Here is a 24,084-nt window from a genome sequence, read left to right on the forward strand (position 1 = left end):
AAAGGACACCATTTTTAGGACACAAGTTCAATGATAAAATTATTAACATGCTTTGATCTACATCAAGATGTTAACAATTGATTTCATGCTTATTTCAGTACTTTACGAACACAAAATCTTCACTCAGGGAGTGATCTGGGACATCAACTCATTTGACCAATGGGGGTAAGTGTAGTATAAAACTTATAAAAGCACATGACGTTTTACCTCTGTTGTGTGTATTAATTGGTGATTTAGTTTCATTTTAAAATACTTAAAAACCGCAACCTCTGTTGGTAAAATATTTAATTAGAATTTTGTACAAAAACATTTGTGTGTAGTTTATTTTTGATTTTAAATACAGGGTGAGAAAAAAGTTGAGGGACGTATTTAAAAATAATCAAGATAGAGCTACAAAACTTGGTAAAAAGTTACTGGGCATTACAATCATTTTAAAACATTATATAGTGACACGCTAGGAGTCAGAAGAAAATCTTAAGTAAGCATATGTTGATATGTACATTAAATCAAAAGCCTTTTCTAATAGAATGCAATGCTGCCAATTTTAACTCAATTGGTCAACCAAGTCAAAAATGGCGTCCGTTAAAAGATTTATTGAATCTGCCATTTTGAATCTTTGAACGGCTGCCTTTTTTACTCAGTTGTTCTTTTGAGCTCAAATTTGCAGCATTGTAATCTACTTATAATGACCTTTAATTTGATGTAAAATATCGACCTATGCTTACGTACATAATGATTTTCTTCCGACTTCTAGTGGGCGCCTCGAGGAGGTAGTGCATAATAGCATTGTAAATTCAATGAATCTTTGAACAGGTGCCATTTTTGACTCGGTTGTCCATTTGAGTTCAAATTTGTGGCATTGTATTCTACTAGAATATAAATGGCATTTAATTTCTTGTACGTATTATTTAATTTGTATCTATGCTTACATTTAAGATTTTCTTCTGACTCTTAGCAGGCCATTCTCCTGAGGGGGATAGCTTATCACTGAATAATGTGTTAAAATGATTTTAATGCCCAGTAAGTAAATATTAAGTTTTGTAGTTCAATCTTAATTTTTTTTGAAATTTTTTTTATAATATGCAAGCTTTCGTATTCTTAAAACATACACAAATACCCTCGCCGCAGCAAACCTGCAGACTAAGCGAATTTCTTTGTACCTGGCTGGATTTCTATTAAAATATTCCCGGAAAATTGTCAGATTTATTTCCTATTTAAATAACATTAATTTTATTGAGTACCTAGGTTTGCTGCTACAGCTACAGGGAAGGTATTGAGATGTGTTTTTATGGAAATGTTGATAGCTTAGTTTGACATAAACAAAATCGCTAACATTGATCAAAATATATCGATAAACAAGCAAACTACAACAGTTTATTTATTCTCCATAAGAATAATATGTGACTTTTTAGTTTAAAGTTTTTTTAATTATCTCCGCAACCGTTAGGCATACAACAACGCTTCAGTAGGTATAAAGTTATCATCCTAACAGACACATATATTAATATAAATTTGAACGGAGGGTGTTTTTGGCCTCTGGGGATCTCAAAACAAAAAAGTAAATCGGTCCCGGGTCTAGGTATTACCATGAGACCTACGGTAATAGCTTATTCGCCTATTCCCTATATGGGGAAAAACCGCTGTAACAACACTACTTGCCAAATTGCCACTTCAAAGGGTGCGGCCTAGAGTTAAAGGTGGCCGTGACCATGAGGGAGATTGGTTTTGATGTGGATTGGTTTTGTAGTGAGGAATGTATAAGGTATTTTTCAATTTTTATTTATTTTTAACAACGCCATTCTAAAATATAATTTATATTATTTATAACAAATAAAAATATATTCTAGAGGTTACCTTATTGTTACCACTGTAATCCTCTGTCGTCTGGATGGAGAGCGGTTTTGACACTCGAGGTGTCATTGTCAAGCCTTAACACATTCGCTAAGGCCCATCAATGGCAGGTATAGTCCCGGTGCGGCGCAGTGTCGAACGAACCCAATTACCGGGAGATTGGCTTTCAAATATTATGGTCTGACGAATAGCAAATAATGTACGGTGATGTGATGCGATTAGAAGAGAGTCGACGTAGTTCCCTTAAACACCCACAGATATCAATACTGCTTGGTAGCCTGTCCCATTGTATTGCCAATTGGAGGGAGAAAGACGGAACCACAAGTTGATTTCCATGCTTGCCAGATGGGGATTTTACGAGGAAATTTACTACCAACCTACACCACAATTATAGACTGGTATTAGATACACAATACTAACTCGTACCAACCGTCTTTGACGAGAGCTTGAGCCACATTGACTGGGCAAAAAATACATTTCGCGCTGTGTCCCTGATGGCGCAGCCGCCTTTCACCACGGCACGCCATGAGTCACCAGGGACCTAGCCGCAGTGAATGTGTTAAGTAGTGTTGTCGCTCCTAGGAGGTCATCATAAAGTATTTAAAACATTAAATAATAATAATTGAGGTTATGTTATTATTTATGATAAGGAATTTGAATAATGTTCAGTCGGTCAGTAATTCGTTATTAGATTATTCCTGTGTGCAAAATTTGAACACTATTAGTGCAACGGTTCTTGAGTTTTTATGTTCCTAACACAGTGACACACTCACAAACGGACAACTAATCTCTGACTTCGCTAAACACGATACATTGATTCATTCACTTGGTTCACTCATCTATAACTCGGTCAACATAGGGTGAACAGTGCTGTTCAGTTTGAGAAAATGTTCTCTTAATTAGAAAATGTTCTCATTTTCTTAGATAATGTATGTACTACATTTTTACCATCATAACATTAAACTTGTTAAAAAAAACTATGACTTGCTTTTGTTGATAAATTAAAGCTTATATTGCAGACTGACGGTTTGGATTCTAGCTAGCGCTTTGGCCATCATCTAGGCTATATCTGACTTACAATTCCAGCCCTCAATGTCTGCAAGTAGCGCTAAGTCCAGATAGCAGAAGAAATATTCGGTGTAAACCTATTTTTCTGTTTATGTGTATTATGTGTATATTAAACAGTTCGCCATGATTGTAAACAATACCAGCATATTTGTTTTGTTGAAATTACAAAAAATGCTTTACAAGTTTGCCAGGAAAGGGACTGTCAGGTTATTGGGTGCTAAGTTTGTAGAACTTTACTATATTTTTATATTGTCTGCTTGAGAATCATATACTGTTCTGTCATTGATAATTTGGTGGCTACCAGTACCTATGTTTGAAAATGTTACCATCACTGTAAACAATCTTAAACAATACTTGTATGGCAAGTTTTTACCTGTGCTGCCTACAATTAATTGTTTTATCTTCCAGGGTGGAGCTGGGAAAACAGTTAGCCAAAGCCATCGAGCCCGAGCTACAAAACAAAGATACTGTCAATTCTCACGACCCTTCCACTAACGGCCTCATCAACTTCATCAAACAAAACTGGTAAAACAGAGCTGCTAATGGAAAATATCACTGCCCTCTCTAACTTAAAATGTGGAGAATAGGTTTTATTAAATTTGTCTTTGGTGTTTGATTAACGGTATTTGAACCAAAATTTGTAATTGTTTCAACGGTGTTTCACGGTGCTTTACTTCGGTGGGTTCCTGGAAATTGTATACATTCCTTCTGAGCTTTTCTTGAAATGTTCTATATTTAGTATTATGGCATTGGATTTTCTTGAATTTTATATTTTTTATACATTCAATACTATAATCTCATCTAATCTTCGTCTGTTTACTAGAAGTTGGTTCAAAACTTGAAATTTTTATTGGTAACGATGTAATGTTATGCAACATTATCCAGGTAAAATATTAAAGTTATTTTATTTTTGGATTAACAATAATTAAATGCCTTATGATTTTTGTTTTATAGGGAATCTGGAAACAAAAGACGATTTCTTGAAAGATGGGAATGGCTTATTTACAGTCCATTGAAAACTTTCTTAAGAATTATGCATGACTGGAGTATGCAAATAATATGTTTACTACCGTTGGTAGCCTAATTAATAATGCTGTAAAATCATAGTACATTACAGCTTTGAAACGAGATTCTTATCACTGGTTGATTATTTGTAGGCCAACTGTTTTTTTTTTGTTTTTTTTTTATATAAAATACTGATACATTAGTGTTTGTAAATTTAAATTTTAGGTATTTCTGAGCCTATTAATATGGTAGATAAACTGTCAAACTAAGTCATTTGGCCCAATAACATGGTCTTCTGTTATGTAGTAAACAGGTGTTTAGATGGTGTTGTACTTTAGGTGTTTTGTAGATTATTTTTGTATAAATATTTTATTTTCGTTAAATTTGCTAGTTGATGATTATTTGCCAGTGATGAAATAATGTACATGACATATTTATTTAGAAAAAAAAATATATATACATGTTGATCACATACCTTGTGTTTACATACCTTGTTCCCTTTATCAGTAAATACTAGGTGTTGGACGGGAATCAAGTAGTGGATTAAAAATGAATATAACTCAGAACAGCTAAGCTTCTCTAAAATAATCTATTTTTTAATCAACAGAAAGGTTATGTTTTTAGGGAAAAAAATTTAGCTTGGATTAAATAAATGGTTGTTTTGTAACTACCATCTAGGCCTACTTCTGAAGAAGCCCCTAAGAGGCAAAATATTAAGTATATTATGTGTGTGATTTTATGTGTTCTTTGACTCGTCTGCAACCTTTCATCAGGTGAGTTAGCTGTGTCCTCTCCATCCTATATTTATTTAATCAACAGAAAGTATATTATGTTATTGTCCATTATATTATTGAAGTGATACGGTAAAATTTTTGGTAATTGTTTAAGGCCATTAACCAATTAAAAATAAAGGAAAATAATGGTAACACCCCCACCGCAGCAAACCTGCAGACTAAGAGAATTTCAACTTGTCTGATTACATTTACTTAATTTTCCAGACATATTTAACTCTTGAAACTACAGTTAATAATTAATGCATGAAAAATTGCCCCGCATCAAGAATGATTCTGATTGATCTGAACAAAATGGCAAAGAAACAAAATAAGAACAAAACTAGCAAACATCGAAACATCATGTTCTTGCATGATCATGATAAAAAAATATTAGCAATTTTTAAACCAGACATCAATATGAGTGAAAAGTTAGGTTATAATGAAATTCACCATTATTTTGATGGCTAACCTCTTAGTGGCTTGATGTGGAAAGCAAAAAGGGAGCTCTTGTCAGGATGCAACATCTTCAGTTTGGCTGATTTAAGTGATTATGGTCAAAAATATCGAAGTTCAGTTTTTTATTGATTGTTATACAGTACCTCATTCAACGTGCAACAGGCCAGTATCGATTAAAATGTTGATTTGAAGTTGTAAAAGGTCGAAATAAATAATTTTGTTAGCCTCTCCAGGGCCTGAGAAAAGCTCTTGTCGGTCAATGTTCGTTGACCATAATGAGCGAACCACAAGAGGTCACATTTTTAACATTCACTTTGTAAACAGATTTTAATCCAAAAAATGAATTCTGCATTCTGGAGGAAATTTAGAGAACTACAACGAAGTTAAGTTTAAGGAGAACAAAATATCAGAACCAATTTTACTGTCCCGACAAGAGGTACCTTTTTTACATTAACCAATGCAAAGTTCAGCCTTAGTTTACCAGTTCCCCGTAAAATTGTGTTTGCTGCCGCTCGAGTTATGTATTACACTCCAGTCCCTTCAGTGTGCCTTCAGCTTCAGCTGCTGGGGTGGAATTTTGAGGTGGTAGTGCGCAGAACCTTTCAACAGTCCCCTGCACCGATGTCACCGAAAGTGTGAGCGGCCTGGTACACCAACGTTTTGAATATTTGCAATTTTCGGTCTGGTACACAGACGTCACCATATGCGTTATGGCAAATGTATTTCCCCCGAACGTCAAAATACAGTGTACATTGTAATACATTACTATCATTGATTACGGTTTAGAAAACTGTTTTTCATTGTTTGACATTAATATACTGTACTACTAATTTTAGGAACATTAAATAATATACGGTCTTATAGGAGTGAAATTTTAAAAACGTACGTTTTCATGTCCCTGGCCTATTACTTTGTATATACTGGATTTGTACTTTATTATTCTGTGTTTTAATATTTTTTGGGACGGGGGCAACATGTTACACACATTTATTTGGTTTTAAATAGGTTCTAGGTATTTTTTTCGTATTTTTAAAGTCTCGAAATTCACGACCATGACGTGTCCCTAGGGTACATTTTCCAACTTTCACGCTGTTTTTAGACTAATTATTCATGCCGAAATATATAAAGCCATATTTTTATGTCATCAATGGTTATTAAACTTACAAAAAAGGAGCATATTATAATTTTATTGTCATTACAAACTGACTACCATGACAAAATAAGTCTGTCCCTCGATTTGGCATCACGACCATTTGGGAAAAAAATTCAACTTTGGAGCACGACAGTGGCAAGCCTGGCGTCGATGGAGTTAGTTGGTTTTAGAGACTAGTTCGGGGTGTACGTCAGGATTGTAGTGCCGGTTGTTTCGAGTTGAAAGGAGGAATTACAAGATTAATAAAGGAAAGGTTGTGTTTTTTGTAATTTTGGTGTGTCCATGACCGTACGTAGTCATTCGATGAAGTAGACATGGTGTTAATTTTTGTTTATAAGATATTTTAATTGCTAGATTAACCTATAAGTCCACTTTGTATCCTCGAACATGAGGCGCAGGGCTACCGCCAGAACAGAGCCAAATAACACGTAATTTCACGACCAAAGTTTCACGACCATCGCGGGTTTTTCCACGACCAATCCAGCCTTATGGATTATAGTGTGTTTGGTCGTGACAATAACTTAAATATAATTGTAAATTGAACAGTTTAGTTCAATTGAAACACGTATTTTTATTATAACTAACAGGATAATTGAAGGATTGTTTAGAAAGATTTAGATTATCCCAGACAATTCACGACCGTACCGCTTGTCCCTGACCATCACGTTTATGATTTCTATCATAAAAATTTCAAAAATTAAAATATCGTCATATTTCAATGTTTTATACACAAAAGAAGCACACCTCTATACAAAGATAACGATTTTTTTGGTCTCAGGTAAGTTTTTTCGGAGTTATACAAACTTAAAAAAATGTTATTGGCTTTTTTTCAATTTTTTGAGTTTTTTATTTTTTTCTAGAAAGACCAAATATACCAAAAGCTCAGTGACCTTTTTATTGTATAATGGTCATAAAAGTAAATTAGTTTATAGCAAAACATAGTTACAAAAATAATATTAACTATTTTTAATATTCATTTAAACGTCCGTTATGGTCGTGACAGGATTTTGTGTTTTTCCACTAAAGACGCTCTTTTAAAAAGAAACTACCAAAGATATTGCGTTACCATGGACATTTTATGAAACTTAAAATGTTAATGAAATAAAAAAATAATAAAAGTTTTGAAAAGGGGGGAAAAAAATTTGCAAAGTGCTTTTCTTGAAAACGTACGTTTTTTAATTTTCACTCACAGACTGACGTCACCATAATAGGGATTTTGCATGCTAACTAACTAAATACAACCATTTTCCCCTATTTTGAAATCAGTTTTTTTTATTAAAGAAACAAGCTAATATATTTTTTATTTCCAAGATTTAGTTTTGATTAACTCTTTATAATTACAAAAATTTTATAGATATTGAGTTTTATATTTAGGTTAAAAATTGCTAAATTATTTTCTGAGTTAAGTTTTGGAAAAAAGATGCAATGCAATAAATTTGTGAAATAACCTGTTTTCGTTACTCGACGTTCTGTACGCACGGGCACCTCTTTTGCCCATGCGCAGAAAGCTCTTGCTCTTCGTTACCTCGAGTACTTTTCGAGGTGACTGTTACTTCTGAATGGTATTAGCTTCTCCCAGCTTTCCGCTGTAACTATTATTCATTCATTGAATTGAGATATGGTTACAGTAGTTAGCAGCTTTACCAATTTGAAGTATGTATTTGGATGATTTAAATAATAAATTCAACTTGGACATTGTAACCTACGAAAAGGGAAAAATTAAAATAGCAAAATTGATTTCTGAATAATGTAGATGTTAGAGAGTATTTTTACACCAAAATGTTTGTTTTCTTGAAGATTATTTTAATCATTAATTGATTACTGATAATTAATTCGAAGGCCTACTATTATAAATGGATAAGTTATTTGACTTATTTAGGCAATAACTTAGACCTAAACTCAAATGAAAAATTGAAAAGCCCAACTAACTCAAGGATGGGCCCACTCCACACCTCACTCAAACAAACCTAGACCTACCAAAACTGTAATCTAACAAATTCACACACAGCTCAATCTAACCTAGGGCCTTATTCACAATATTTTTTTAGGAACGTGACAAATAGGTTAGGCTCCTCAATGAGTTCTCCTAATGGCCTATCCACTAGGGCTCCATGAACAAACTTTTTAAATTTCGGTAGTTCCAATTTACGCACTCGAACTGGCAGAGTATTGAAAACCTTTATTGCAGAGCGGGAAACATTTTAGGATACGACTCAAAGCGTGGCATCCAGGTCTTGTGCTCTTCTTGTGTTGTAGCTGTGCTGGCTGATGTTCCCTTTTAAAATATTCTCCTTCACGTTCTTTTAGGAGGATGAGTATATGTCATAAACGTATTGACTGTAGATGGTAAGTATCTGCTGATCTTTGAAAATAGGCCGGCAATGATCAGTATAATCCGAGTTCAGCATGTTATAATTCTGAGTGCATTTTTTGGAGCAGCAGTACATCGTATGGGCTGAAGGAGCGTGTCCCGACAATACCAGTCCATACGTTATGTGGCTGTGGAAGAGAGCATGATACACAATCTTTAGGTAAGGCTGCGTTATGATTGACCTAAGTTTTCTTAATAGGTACAAGACTCTGGAGAGCTTAACGCAGACTTTTCAATATGGTAACTCCAGCTGCACTTAGGAGCCAATCCAAAAACTAAGCAGCTTTACAGGTTCATCTTCCTCCTTTCTAGTTTTGAGTGTGCATATCAGCGATTGCGTCTTGTCCTCATTTATCTTCAATTTGTTAGAGATAAACCATTCCTTGGCCCTTATCAGCAGTTGTTCGGACTCCGCTTTGAGTTCTGGCAGATCTCGCCCTCGAGATAGTAGAGTGGTATCATCTGCAAACAGTAGTGTGTGACCGTTTAGCGATAAGTCATTGATCATCACTGTGAAAAGTAATGGGCCAAGGACCGATCCTTGTAGCACTCCGTGTAGCAGTACACCAACTCAGAGGAGGCCCCACTATAAGTAATACAATTTGCTTCCGGGTTTCAAGGTAGCCCACCAGTGTTTTCAGTACCATATCCCACTGATTCCATACTTGCTTATATTAGCTTAGCAACCAGAATGTCATGCGATACCACATCATCGGCAATTAAACTCTCTGCCATCTGAACAAAATAGTTGTTCAGTTCATCAGGCGATGCCTGTATCTTAGGCCCTGGGCTTGGCTTACGGCGTTCATTTACTATTTCCCAGGCTGCTTTGCACGTGTTATGGGACTTTCTGATTTGTTCAACATTTATATTTTATCTATGACAATACTTAGTTTTTTGGCTTCTTTTACACTAGCACTGTAATCTCTTTTTGCCCTACAGTATAGGGAGAAAAATTGTCTTTCCTATCCATATCTATGGCAGCTTTGTAGTGATCATGAAGCAGGAGCGTCGTAAAGGGATCGCATTAGCAAGTTCCGGAGAGTACCATTCCTTAATAATAGACCTGCCTTTTTTAGGGATATTAAAATGTACTGTTAAATTTACAGATATAGATTTTCAATTCATACATTGTTTTGGTTTTCAATTCTGTATGTTTTATTTTAAATATTTTAATAAATTTATGTTCATAAATTTAAATCAATAAAGTGCGAATTAATGAGCTGATGTCACCTGTCTGCCATGTTATCTTATGGGACTTCTGTCACTAAACAACACCACTTGCGACGTTGCCAATTCTACCAGGGCGCGGCCTGTAGTTAAAGGCGGCCGTGGATCTCACACTATGATTGTGGAGTAGAATGAAAATTGATTTACATCAGAAAAGAAAGATTGAGTCGAGTCGTCGTCGTCGAGTGAGTGAGTACTGAGTAGTGAAGTGAGTGAGATGTGATGATAGGATAGGTGTGATCGTCCGTGATGTGATGTGATGATGGCGAAGACGAAAAACGAGATAGTGAGACAGTGCCGTACCTCATTTACTAAACATTCATAAAGTATTTTACACAAACGGCGTGTATATTTTAAGTTAAACACCCAAAGAATGTAGTGTGAAATTTTTTTTACGATATGTTTTAATAGCTACTTAGTAGCCGGTTTACTAACATAATGTCTTCCCTTCTATTTATTGTGTTCAAGTTGTGTTTAGGTCTAGCATTTTATCCTCAATCAGCAGTGGAAGGTAGGCCTTAGTTTACATAATGTTAACTTGGAATCACTTTAGATTTTATTGCAAGAGAATGACACCTTGTAGGGCCTACTCACTAGATTAACAACAGTTCTACCACCAACATGCCACTAACCTTTAGTAGCCTAAATAAATGTAACTTAACACTCAAGTAGGCCTAGCCTAGGCCTACTTGGTGCACCCACACCTAAGTTGTTAGTAATGAGAATAGCTCATTTTCTTACACAACGTTGAAGTTGGAATGAGGGTAAACTGCTGACCCGCAGGCCTATTAATTACACCCATCTGCAATGGTAAGCTTCTTTAGGACGAATCCAACTTAACCCTCCGAGTGTTATTTGTCGACACATAACACACATTGTGTAGTGTTTTGTGTTGATGCTCTATGACTGACAAAACCGGATTGAACTGGATCGAGTTAGGTATCGTTTTATTTGTCAGATTCTAAGCTTTCTCCGGAGGTCTGTCTCTAAGCGGTTTTTTTTCTCGAGCCGATCATAATTGTAGCAGACAGCTGACGTGCGTATTTGTAAACAGCTTGGTTAACCTCGCACCGATGACTGATGTGTTTTATTACGTTTATCATTGTTTTAGTGTTAAAAATCAAAAGTAGTGATATACGTGGTGCATTATGAGAAGATTCAAGTGATTTTGAAGGGCTGGTTGATGATCCTGAAGAAGTAGGCTAGGTAGTGATATTGATGTAAATTATCAGCCAGATTCCTAGCTATGGTTAGGCTAGATGCATTCTTAGCTAAACGCTAAGTATGTACTGAAATCTGTTTTTTGCCCATAACTTATTTATTTGCAAATCTACTTCCTTATATTATTATATATTTGTAATCCTCATAAAATTTAGAACAAAGTGGCTATTTTCAAATATTTATAGGCCTATAATTTATACAATTTCATTGAGCGTGAACTTAATTTTTTTTGAAAATTTTTCAAAATATATTTTTTTTACCTAAAAATTTTTTTTGAAACAAATGTTCCTTATGTTTTATGTATAATATTGAAGCCCATGATTTTCCAAACAAAATGGTATATAGAACAATATAATTAACATTGTTTTCAAGCTTCTCAGATCCGTTTTAATAAAACCTTGCAAATGCACAAAAAATAGGCAGACATTAAGGCCAAAACTAGGGACACTCGGAGGGTTAAGTTACCCACACCTCAATTAATGAATCTTGATTGAGAAAGGTCTAACCCAAAATTGCTTTACTTATAGGGTACCTAAGTTACTTTTAAAAAAAGGGTTAAGGTTCCAGCCTAGGCCTAGCCTATATGCCCAGAAGTTAGGCTATTATTCCTACCTACACATTTAATCAATTAATTTTTAGGCCTACTCCACTTCTTAGCCTAGGTAAATATTCACTTTCGCCAACTTGCCTAAAACTTTCTATAAGACGTGTTTAAACTGTTCCTAACTTAGACATCAACACTACAACTTTCCTAAATGACTGTTTAGTCGCAGAGGCTTATGTAGACACCACGCCTACTGTACATTACTAGACACCACGCCTGAACGTGACAGGGCAGTTTCCTATACTATAGGCTACACCTCACCAAGATTACTAGACACCATGGGTAGACTTCCGTACCTGTTGTCAAAAACAACCGAATGAAAATATCGATCGATATAGGTACCGATTGTTTCATTCGATATATCGTTTGGTTAGTTAGGTTCCAAACGATAGCCTATAGGCTATAGAATGAAATAGGCTAGAATCAATATTGTATAATTTTTTATTCGGTTGTTTTTGACAACAGATACGGAAGTGTACCCGACACCATTACCATTACTAGACACCATTACCTAGATTAACCTAACCGTTGGCCTAATCTGGGGGTGGTGTCTAGTAATCTTGGTTAGGTGTCTAGTATAGTAAACTGTCCTGTCACGATGTTTAAGCGAGTTTTTCAGGGTTGGTATATGGTAATATAGGTGTGGTGTCTACAGTAAGTCTCCGCGACCAAAAAGTCATTTGAGAAAGTGGACCATCTTCAAATGATCGTTTGATCTACCATTTTTATTGCCGATCGTTTGATCCAAAATCGTTTGGTCAACCAGTTAAAAAGCCGTTCGTTCGATCCGGACAAAATCGTTTGATCCGCTAGTTTAAAAGCCGTTTGTTCGATCCAAAATCGTTTGATCCACCAGTTATAAAGCTGACCGCTTGGTCCAAAAGTACAGTCATAACCAGAAGTACAATTTTACATTGTGGTGTAAACTTATGAAATAGACTGTATGTTTCACTTTGGATCATTCGATTGGGTCGTTTGATCCAAAACTATACAATCGTGTGAGTTTGTTTGACCCAACAGTATGAACTATTGTGTCTCTCAGATTGAAGGCGTTAAATTATTCGCCATCGTCAACCGCGTGCCTTCCTATTTGTTTTTTTATGTGGTGTTTTTAAATATTAATATGTTTGAATTTATATATACATACCCTATATATGTAATGTGCTTGTGTTCTGTTTACTTTTTATCTTCAGTCAATGGTAAAACAATGTGTTTTAATTCCCTAGATTTGTGGATAAACCTTGACTCATCAGTTTGCTTTTAATTTGAAACAGATGGTTTAAATAATTAATTTAATTTATCTAAATACAAGTTCAATGTTTGTTTGTCATGGTACTTATTTGTGACAATCATCTGCAATCCTAAAATGCTATGGGAAGGGAAGAAAACAAGTCCGCGACGTAGGAAGTGGTGAAGGAAGTGCTAAAGGCGAGCTATCCAGAGTTTGGGATCTGTTTATGACGATTAGATTTAGGTATTTGCAATCATAAAATGCTACGGGAAGGGAGGGAAACGAGTCTGTGACGTAGGAAGTGATAAATGAAGTAGTAAAGGCGAGCAGGCCGGAGTGTGGGAACTGTTAATGACAATTAGATTAAGGTATCTGCAATCTTAAAATGCAAAGGGAAGGAAGGGAAACAGGTCCGCGCCATAGAAAGTGGTGAAGCAAGTAGTAAGGCGAGTAGACCGGAGTGTGGGAACTGTTTATGACGATTAGATTAAGGTATCTGCAATCCTAAAATAATATGGGAAGGGAGGGAAACAGGTCCGCGACATAGGAAGTGGTGGAGGAAGTAGTAAAGGTGAGCAGTCTTGAGTGTCGGAACTGTTTATGACGATTAGATTGAGGTATCTGCAATTCTAAAATGCTATAGGAAGGGAAGAAAACAGGTCCGAGGCGTAGGAAGTGGTACCGTAAAGGAAGTAGTAAAGGTGAGCAGTCTTGAGTGTGGGAACTGTTTATGACAATTAGATTAAGGTATCTCTGCAATCTTAAAATGTTATGGGAAGGGAGGGAAAAAGGTCCGTGCAACGTAGGAAGAGGTGAAGGTAGTGATGTGGGCCGGGTAAATACCCAGTGGGTAGGTAAATATAAATTGGGTATTTACCCGGGAATTTACCCCAGGCCCGGGTAAATACCCAAAAACTGGGTATTTATAATTTTTATTAAAGTTAGAGAAGATTAAGATGTTTTTTTGCAATTATCACCCTGTAAGGATAGTAAAATGATGATAAAATGTGTTAAACAAAATTTCATATGGTCACTACTAGCATTTTACTTCTGGGTACAATCGCCATAAATACCCAGGTCTGAGCATAAAGCATAATCGGCATTTAAATACCCTGGCCGCATGGTTGCACTGGTCCTGACTACTTATGATTTTTTAATTTCTATGATGGATAGATGAATTTATTTTATTGAAAGTGAAGAAAAATAATTTGCAAAGTAATAGCCTAATTATTATTTATAAATACATGAAAATTTAACCTAGTAGTGGCCTAGGCGTGTAAACAACTTAAGAAAATAATTAAAATTCAATCTGTAGGATTGCAGGATTTAATAATATTTTTGTTCTAGATCTTTTGTTGGAATCAATGGTATCAAAATAAAAAAAAAAACTAATTTCATAAACTTGTGATACAAAACATTTAAATCTATAGCACAAACAATCTTTCAAAACTCTTAAGTTAGACCAAAAAACAGGAGATACATTTTTTTAGTAGATTTATCCAAATATATTATTTTTTCCAACTAAGCGGTAACACAGAAAAGTTTAATTACTTCATTCTGCCTTAGGTCTGTCTAGCCTTCCAAGCCATTTATACGATAAAATGTTTTAACTATCATAATTTTATAACAGTAGAAGTAGGTTTAGGTTCACTATTTCTCTGATGAGGTGTTGTCTTGATAAAAAACGAAACCCCATTCTTATTTAAAAACTTTATGTTTTATTTTAAAAAAAGTGCTAAATCATTAAATAATAGGTACTAGCAAAGCTTCAAGTTACTGTAAAAGGTGTTATAGACCATCCTAATTTTTCATGCAATGATAACAATAACATATTTAGGGGTGAATTTATATTAATTTCAATCGATTTCATAAATACCCAAAATACCCGGGTATTTATGGATTTTGGGTATTTACCCGGGTAAATACCCAGGGTATTTACCCTGAGTTTTAAATACCCGGGTATTTTACATCACTAGGTGAAGGAAGTAAAAAAGTGTTCTCAGTTTCTAGTGTGAAGGTTATGTTACGGTGGACGGCGTTCAAATAGTTGGCTAGTAAGTTGATCTGCCTCTGGTTTCCATTGAACAACACTAATGTATCGTCAACATAACGGCTGTAATGTATGATTTTTCCTCTATGTCGGTTCAAATCTGACCATAAACATTTGTTCTCTATGTGGTTCATAAACAATTCTGATAAAATACTCGACAGAGGGCAGCCCATGGTTAGTCCTTCGTTCTGTTTGTAAAATTGACCATTGAATGTGAAGTAATTTTGATTTAAAATGCATTCTGTTAATTTGATTAGTTCCCTTTTAGCAACTGTCGACAAAGAAGAACTTTTATTTAAGTTAGTTTCTAGGATGTGGATTGTTTCTCTAACAGGCACGTTGGTGTATAAATTAACGACATCGAATGATGCAAGCATGTATGACCCTTTTAATTCAATGTTTGTTAATTTGTTAACTAGGACGTCTACAGTGTTTTTTATGCTATAGTCATTTTCAAGAACTATTTCTATCCTGATTATTTTATCTAGTTTTTGCGAGATCTTGTATGCAGGGGATGACCTAAAATTGACAAGGGGCCTTATTGGTACATTAGGTTTATGAATCTTTGGTAATCCTCTTAAGACGGGGGCCTGAGGGTTTGTAACCTTAACATGTTTTATTTCATAATAATCATTTATGTTTATTATTACAACAGCATTACTTTTATCCGCTTTTGTGATCATTGAATTACCTAGGGTGAAGTGGGGTAAGAGTAACCGGGGGGCTAGTGTAACCACGGCTTATCACTCAACTAATAAGATAATTTTGGACCTAAATACTATCATATCTTGTTATTTGGACCTTCCTTTGTTATATTTAGCCTTAAGAATGCATATAAAATATGTGCAAGTAATAGTTTTAGAATGTTCAAAAAAGGCTTACATTTCCACTCCATCGGCAAGTGCCGACCTCAAACTTTGACAATTTTTCACACTCACATTTTTAATGTAAATTTGACAGTTTTTGGTTTACAAACTAATTTTTGCATGTAGAATCTGCATATAATTTCAGATCTGTGCTATTTCCTATTGTTTAGATTTTACAAGCGTGGTTACACTTACCCCTGAAATTTCGCAGTCGGGGCAAGTGGCTTTTTGGATTCGGGGCAAGTGTAACCAGGGTGTAACTCATATAATATTCAGTATAAAGAAAAAAAAACTTTGTTGTAAATATAAAATTAGGAATTTAGAAGATGGTAACATTTTACACATATTGTTACTGAGTTAAGTTGGTTTGAAGAAAAACATAATTGTTTGTGAGTGAACTGCTTAAGGGATTATATAACTTTTACGTTAAACTTACCCCGTTTTGTAATTTAGGATTTTCTTGCCCAATTGTAAATAAAAAAACAATATTACTGTGAGATTTATTCTACGTACATGTTAAACAACATTAAAAACCATGTAAGTACCAATTAATGTTGTGTTTTTTATGTTTTAACAGTAATCTTTCCGTTTTGCATGTTTTGCGTTTTTCACAAAACGCGAGAAGAGGTTCACGAAAAAGTTCGTAACTTGAGTAAAAATTAAGATATTTTAATAAGTCAAAAAGTCTTGGAATCAGCAAAAGATTTGGAATCTGGCCACTTGCCCCATGTCTATTTTTCAATGCTTTATATGTTTTTAACAGGCAGGGGTTACACTTGCCCCGAACCCTGGGGCAAGTGTAACCACAAAACGCAAAATTTTTAGTCATTTTTTTTACCAAAAAAGATTTTATTTTTTAATAACAATGCATATTGTTTTAAAGCCCATTAGTCAAAGTTTATGCATAAAAAATTTCAGAACTGTATCCTGTATAACAATATGGCAATTTGAGGTCAAAGCTGAACTATGCCAAAACGTGGTTACACTTACCCCACTTCACCCTATCTTCTTTTAATTTATTAGGAATAGATTTGATAAGACGTAAGTTTTTATTGGTCTCTTTTTTATTTCTCGCATGCATTCATTTGATCTGACATTACACAAGTTTACTTTACCATCGTGACAACACTATGAATGTGCTTCGTATATTTTTTCATGTCCAAAGTAAGTTGCATAGCAGAACTGGCAAATATTATTCATCCCACCAAGTGAATGTGTATCTGGATGGGTATCTGTTAGACCAGACCTCTCTTTTTCTACTCTTCTCATAACCATAAGATATCTTATTATTAATTGTTTCCTCCTCCCGTTTTCAATATTTCTTCTTTGAACTTGAGGTATTTTCTGTTCTTCCAACAAAACTGATTAACTGTTTAACTTGGTCTTAGCCTACTCAATATTACAAACATTAATATTTACTCCGAGTTTCTTTTATATAAACAGCTGTTTTTTGTTTTTAAATTTGATTTTAATTAACCGTATTTCTTATGGAGAAAACCCGACCTTTGAGAGGGTCTCACGCCCTTAAGAGTAGGAATTAAAAAAATTTAAAACCTTATTGCAAAACTACATATTAAAACGAATCTTTTGACACCTTTAAAGTTTAAATCGGTCCATAAATAAGGAAGGAGTTGCGTTAACAAAAAACGTATTATATATATAGATGTTTTTCATACACACGCTATTACATAAGCAGATGGTTTATTGTTTTACAGTATCTTATATTGTTTTATTGCTGTCAGTCAAAATAAGATTTTTACGCTGCTACTAGTGATTCTTCCCATTTTATCTCTTTATCTTAGCTATCTTTAATCCATCTATTAGCGTGACGTATAGGCTACGTGCGAGTGCGGTTGCTCATGATTTTTAAAATTTATTTATTAAACGGAGCGAGCGAAGCTCTTATACGTTGACTCTTATGCATTTTGTAATACGCAAACTCCTCCTAGACGGCTGAAGCAATCGTTTTCAAATTTTGCATGGTGATAAAGACCATATCGGTGAGTGCCAACATCTATATGGCGTCAAACAAATCTCTTAGGAATCCGCCCCACGGGCCCTCAAAGTTTCAATGTAATCCTTATGGTAGCAGCGGCCAAGTCCCGAACTAGAACTGTGACATGTCTAATACCACCACCCGCCATTGATGTCATCTTAATGTAGGCTAACCGACGCACTCGAGCCGTTCGTGGATTAGTAATAGAGAAAGATGACCCCTATCAAAATTTTACCGTTACAATTTGATTGAGTAAAAAAAAAAACTTTTGTAATCTGTTTGTATGGTAGGTACCTGTTGTTATCATCTCACTTTAGTAACATAGCCACCAAAAAGTCGTTTGATATTCCTTCAACCTTAATTTAAAGAATATCTTGTAGTTTGACTTGTGTTGTGTTAAAAAACCAAAATCCCTTGTGTTTCTACCAAAACAAAATCTAATTTAGGCTTAACCTGAAAAAATTGAAAATGCGGAGACAGTGTAGAAACCTTGTTTAGCCTACTGCTCATAGCTCTTTTTCAGCCCTTTTTCTCTTAACTGACACTAATATTGGTTTTAGCACTCTTGTGTCATTGTGATATTTGTGGGGCTGAGACCAATCACACATGTGAGACGGACGGTTACTGCTTCACTTCGACCTCACTCGCCAAGGAAACTGGAGTCATTCAGCATGCCTTCAGGTACGTCTATATTTGTGTGTGAATAAACGGCCTAATTGATTTTAAAGCGATCCAAAATATCCATATAAAGCTACAGTAGAGCGTCAAAAACCCGAACGTCAAAAATCCCAACTGCTCCTGAGGGTTTTAAAATATTGAATTAGAACAGTGACAACAGCTGTTTTAAAATTTCACGAGCCAAATAGTCGGCGCCCGCCGGGGAAATGAGTAAACTTGCCGAGCCAGTCAGTGTTTTGTTCATTTCCAGTGTATAAACTCTAAGTTACCTATTTTATAAAGAAACGAATTACAGTAATGTAGGTACCAAAAATACCTATGTACAAAAACCATTGTTTTTATTTCATTCACTGTATCCTAGAACTGTAGGCCTAATTATTTGTCATTTCCAGGTTATGTTTGAAAATGTGAAGAAATTGGCAATCTTAACTACATACGGTCCCAATTAGTCAGGATTTTTGACGCTCTACTGTATTTAACTTATATCCACTAAGACATTTTGTCGAGCAATGAAATAGTTATATGCAGGTTGTCCAGGCTAAATACATCAGTGAAAAAATATTTCCATCAGAGGTACAGTGCAACTGGGTTAACGTCATTTAAGAGACCCAATTTTTGACGCTATATCAGAGTGACACTATAAAAGGGTCATAAAGCTTATTATTAAATAACGTGGGAGAAATAATAATCTCTGTTTGTTTTTTTTATAAAAACATACTTTAATGGCATTATTGGTGTAAATACAACTGAATTTATAAATTACAGTAAAGTGTTGGGCTGTTTAGATTTAACGTACAAAAGTTATACACTGCCAAAATGAAGTAGCTAACGTTATGGTTTTTTTATCAAGAAATACTTTACAGTACAGTAGGCCTAGCCTACATAAAATAAAATGAATAATGAAGCATAATATGAAATGGTTAGTTAAAATACAAGCTTACAAATGATTTTTACAAGTAGATTTTCTCCGTCATTTTGTGGAGGTGCTGGGTAGTTTCAAGTGTAGTAGCAGAAGCATCCGTGAAGCGGAAGAAACGACGAAGTGTGTCAGCTGCTTAGAAAGCCTCTTGCGTAGTCGGACAGTCGCCATCTTCTTCCTCGCCTTCATCTTTGTCTTCTTCTGCGTTTTCTTATGTTTGTAAATTTTGTACCTCATTGACAATTTCTGCGTCACTAAGTATTTGGAATGTTTCAACGTTGTCGTCGACTGATGCATAACCATCAAGATCTTGCCCAAAATCAAGTTGGTTAGTCTGGAATTGCTTGATCCATTCTGAGATTGGCAACTCATCTTCTTCTTCGTCCTCAGGATCAGCAGCTTGAAAGCCCTGCTTCCCTGAAGCATTTTGAGATTGTCCTTGGCGTCGCATCCCTCCAAGCGTTGTCTGCAAAATTTATATTCGCTGGTTGTGCAGTGTCCATGCAGATTATATATTTTTTTTTAAGCTGCTTTTGAGACTTAAATTTTTGGATTACGCCTTGGTCCATCGGCTGTAAAATGCTTGACAGCTCCCCGTCCCACTTCCTTAATTCTTCTTCGAATATGGCAGAGGTCATCCATGCTTTCTTGTTTGCTGTGTAAGTTACAGGCAGCTTTTTTTACATTTTTGAAACATCTAGGTCGTGCACTTATCCCGAAAACTAAAAGTTTCCTTTTTTCTGAACCAGTCATATTCGCACAAACATAAGCGGTCACTCTTTGTTTTGACAATTTTCCACCGACACATTTTTCATTTTTAAACTGGAGGGTTTTGTCTGGCATCAATTTGTAGAGAAGTCCTGTCTCATCTCCGTTGAAAATGTCCTCATCTCTGTAGTTTTGCCGCACTACTGGCCATATTTCAGATAACCAGTCACTAGTGACTCTTGGATCGACAGATTTAGCCTCATCACAAATTTTAGCAAATTAAATTGAGTGCCTAGCTTTGAACCGGTCAATCCGTCCGTTTGAGCAAACAGAATCTACTCCAAACATCTGTCCAAACTCCGATGATTTTTCTTTCAAAAGTGGACCACTCACGGGGATGTTTGAACTGCTGCATTGTTTGAACCATTTTAGAAGAGCTGCATCAATATCACTACGATCACATCCTCTGATTCTTTTCACATTCTCCCCATCTTCTTGAAATGCCTTCAAAATTCTGTCCTTATCCTTCAAAATTAATCCAAAAGTGGAATTGTCCAACTATAACTCCTGAAATACGTCTGCTATCTTACGCCCGTCTTCACACGCTCTTATACCACACGCTTTTTCTTATATCGGCAAAACCTTTTGTTTAACACCCGCCATGATTGCCGGACACCTAATTTAAGTTTAAGAATGTCGGCACTGTTTAAAACTAAAAACAAAAACTGTCCATACGCACGAACAAAGATTTTTATTTGTTGACGCAAAACCAGACATGTAGTGACACTGACCTAGAGACAACGGTACTGTAACCACCTGCTAAGCTGTCTACGTGCGAGATGGATTCGGGACAATGGCTGTGTTGGGTGTGGGGGACAGGTTGATGCAGCGGGCAATGACCTTGTGGTGTGGTGAGGGGGGATGATGCCGCAGAACGGGACAGTGGCAGTGTTGGAAGGGGCGGGTAGATGCGATGACGACTGCACAGGGAAGTGCTCAAGGCATTATCCAAAAATAGACTGGTGCGTGACTAATGAATACGTCTGTGATGCACTACATTGCAAATATCGCCCATTTAAGCCATTTACACAAGGTTACTTTGTTGCTAAGAGCGGAATTTTGTTGACGTAATATACGAGGTTTAAATTATTTTGACGATAAATCCGAGATTTTACCAATGCTTACACTTTAAGTTTGGCGGGACTTAGGCTTGAATGACGTTATATCCGTGTTGGCGTTTTGGCCAAGGCCGTAATAATAACCAAGTTGCACTGTAGTTTCATTTTTGTGAAAGGATATACATATTACATTGTCTAAATTTCATCATTGTTAGGCCCTCATACAATAAACAGACAATCTCGAATAGTCAAAATATTAAATATTCCATTCACCAAGAAATGACAAACAGTTGTTTGGTTAGAGTAAGTAATAAGCTAATATTCATTCTTAATTAAAAAGTTATTTATCTTTTACTGTAATTAATTTATTATTGGTGGTTAGATTTAATAGGACACAAAATGATTCTTATGTATTGCTTCCTGTGATTGCAGATCAATAGTTTAAGTTAATGCACAGATTTCTTTAAAAGCAAATTTACATTATAAGCATGTGATACAAAATCAATAGTTGGAAGTGATAAAGTTTTGTGTTTCTTTTTTGTTTTTCTGTTGTCTGATGCTGTTTGTAAGTGGGATAGAATATGAATGTTAGATATGCCCTAAGGCGAGGTTGCCTGGACAAGAAACAATTTTTCCCGCCGGAGTATCACAAACTCTGCAACTATCGCGGGAAAACGTCGGACAGGGTGATGTTAGATTGCTGTCTGCACGACTATTGCAACTCTGGGGTGCGTCCTTCGCTAAGCCCCCGGCCAGGTAACGGGTGTGAGTAGTCTAACCTAACCTAATTTGAGTGTGTGTGTGTGCTCTCCTAGGTGCCTGGAACGATCGCTAATCTACCCTCCCGAGAACCCTTTCTTCTGTCATTACAGTAACGAAAATAACGACTCGTTTGTCATTCAGTGTTGCAAAGACACTGACATGTGTAACAAAGAACTGAAGCCGGCACTTCATGTTCGGAGACACCAAGGTAGGTGGTGTAGTCGTAGCTGACTAAATGTCACTAAAATGTGGTTAAGGTTATTAAATATCGCAATCAAGCTTTTATATTGTTGCGCTTGCAATGCAACTTCTCAGTCTGTCTAATTAATGTTTACTCTTTTGTAACCTTAGAGAGGTTCAATGGTTTATTACTTCAGGCTAGTAAAATCAATATAATCTACGTTTAAAGCAGATCACATTGAATATGTATCTTTATATCTACTAATTACTGCAAACACTAACTTGGCCTCTAATAACTGTTTTACTATCCAAGCTGTAAAGTGTTCTTAGCTAAACAAAGAGGAACATTCAGCTTGTTTTCCTTTGAGCTCTATTTACTCTTCCTTGTTTTGGTTAGTTAAAATAATTTTTGATAAATTAGTCATTAGGGTCATTTTCTCATATTTTTTATTAGACATATTTCATGTTCAATACACATAGGCCTACGTTTTTTAGCTTAGTACGTCAGTTTTATAGTCTCAATTTGTAGTGATACAAATTTTCTTTTAAAAGACCGTAATTTCGGAATATTCTCAATATCTATTTCAAAACTTAAAACATTTTATAAATTCAAATTCATGGTTTAGTTGTGTTATATTTAAGTTAAATAAAAAGCTGAAGTAATTTTTTTTTTACAAATTAAAACATATCCCAACTAGGAAAATAAATAGCTCAGTGGATCATTCGCCTATCTGTTTACAGAATTACATTAGAACCAACTGTAGTCCTGTACGTTTATAATAGCCTATATAGATTTTGATTTTCTAATACACTTGCCAATATTTTAGAAACTAGAAACCTTTTCCTATTCTGCTTCTTGTAGATACTAACAATTTTTGGTTTGAGATTAACAAACATCAGAAAATACCTCACGGTAAGTGCTTAATTTGAGGTTGTAAAACAAATCAAATAAGTTGCATAGATTTTTGAAAAAAGATATTGTGGCCATTTGGTAATTAAAGGTCATAAATGTGACCCGTTAACTATTAAATTATGTGTAACAATTTTTAAATGCTTATCAGAAAGACGATGTGCTTACAATGAAATACTTTAACCAATGTTTCAAAATCTATTCGGCGCATAACAAATATATATTCCTGTATAGTGTATGAGATGACTCGAGAGGAATATTTGAATAGTACAAAGACAGAGTGTTGAAATAAAAGTAAACTGTATTGTATTAAGTCAGAACAGAAAGTAAACATCATTGAATAATAAACATAACAGGTTGATATGGTGACAATTCACGTCATATGTTCATAACAGTGTATATGATGTATATATTGATGGATCTTCTATTTCCATTTTTTTATTTTGTAGATGTTAATATGTCTTACAAGTTACAAAAAACTTGAACTTAACTGAATTTCATGGTGATTACTTTAACAGGCACATTTCTGCAATATATTTTATTTCATATACTCATACTGTTTCTAATAAATAACACTTATGTGTAAATGCCAATCCATAAAATTTAATTTAGACCTATTAAATTTACTATTGTTTTAAGAATAACAAACTCTTTATTACCGGTACTAATAAAATGTTTTTTTTTACCCTAATAAAAGGGATTAAGATACAAAGAAGTATACAATGGTTTTTTATGGTAGTCAAAAACAGCAACATTACACAAACAACATTTGGTGATTTATTGTTGCTAACTTCATATTAATCATTAGTTAGGGTTTTCACGCTTTGCACACATTATTTTTTCTGTAAAAGAATTAAGCCTATGATATAGGCTACCGGTATTGCAAGTTAAGTAGAACAATTTATGGTACCAACAGTTTTTTTCAATAGCCTAT

The 24,084-nt window shown here is 35.0% G+C and overlaps 2 protein-coding genes across 4 annotated transcripts in view; both read left to right on the plus strand.

The window, feature by feature from the left end:
- The window catches only part of LOC128996044 (glucose-6-phosphate isomerase-like), a 35,489-nt gene extending 31,099 nt beyond the window's left edge, over positions 1 to 4,390 (plus strand). Inside the window, exons 10-12 of one of the 2 annotated variants that reach the window (XM_054421174.1) lie at positions 99 to 165; positions 3,328 to 3,444; positions 3,874 to 4,390. In XM_054421174.1, the coding sequence (XP_054277149.1) occupies positions 99 to 165; positions 3,328 to 3,444; positions 3,874 to 4,003 (314 nt within the window). In that variant the 3' untranslated portion in view covers positions 4,004 to 4,390. Of the gene's footprint in view, positions 1 to 98; positions 166 to 3,327 lie in introns of both variants that reach the window. The other variant, XM_054421175.1, reaches the window with a different exon arrangement.
- Positions 4,391 to 10,149: 5,759 nt separating this feature from the next.
- Positions 10,150 to 24,084, plus strand: part of LOC128996046 (TGF-beta receptor type-1-like) — a 31,331-nt gene continuing 17,396 nt past the window's right edge. The window contains exons 1-3 of one of the 2 annotated variants that reach the window (XM_054421180.1): positions 10,150 to 10,418; positions 18,436 to 18,556; positions 21,903 to 22,054. In XM_054421180.1, coding sequence (XP_054277155.1) covers positions 10,346 to 10,418; positions 18,436 to 18,556; positions 21,903 to 22,054 — 346 coding nt within the window. In that variant the 5' untranslated portion in view covers positions 10,150 to 10,345. Of the gene's footprint in view, positions 10,419 to 18,435; positions 18,557 to 21,902; positions 22,055 to 22,113; positions 22,269 to 24,084 lie in introns of both variants that reach the window. The other variant, XM_054421179.1, reaches the window with a different exon arrangement.

This window comes from Macrosteles quadrilineatus, unplaced genomic scaffold, assembly GCF_028750875.1.
Source record: "Macrosteles quadrilineatus isolate MER2022 unplaced genomic scaffold, UCM_ALF_1.0 Scaffold_5__1_contigs__length_97177068, whole genome shotgun sequence".
Lineage (NCBI taxonomy): Eukaryota > Metazoa > Arthropoda > Insecta > Hemiptera > Cicadellidae > Macrosteles > Macrosteles quadrilineatus.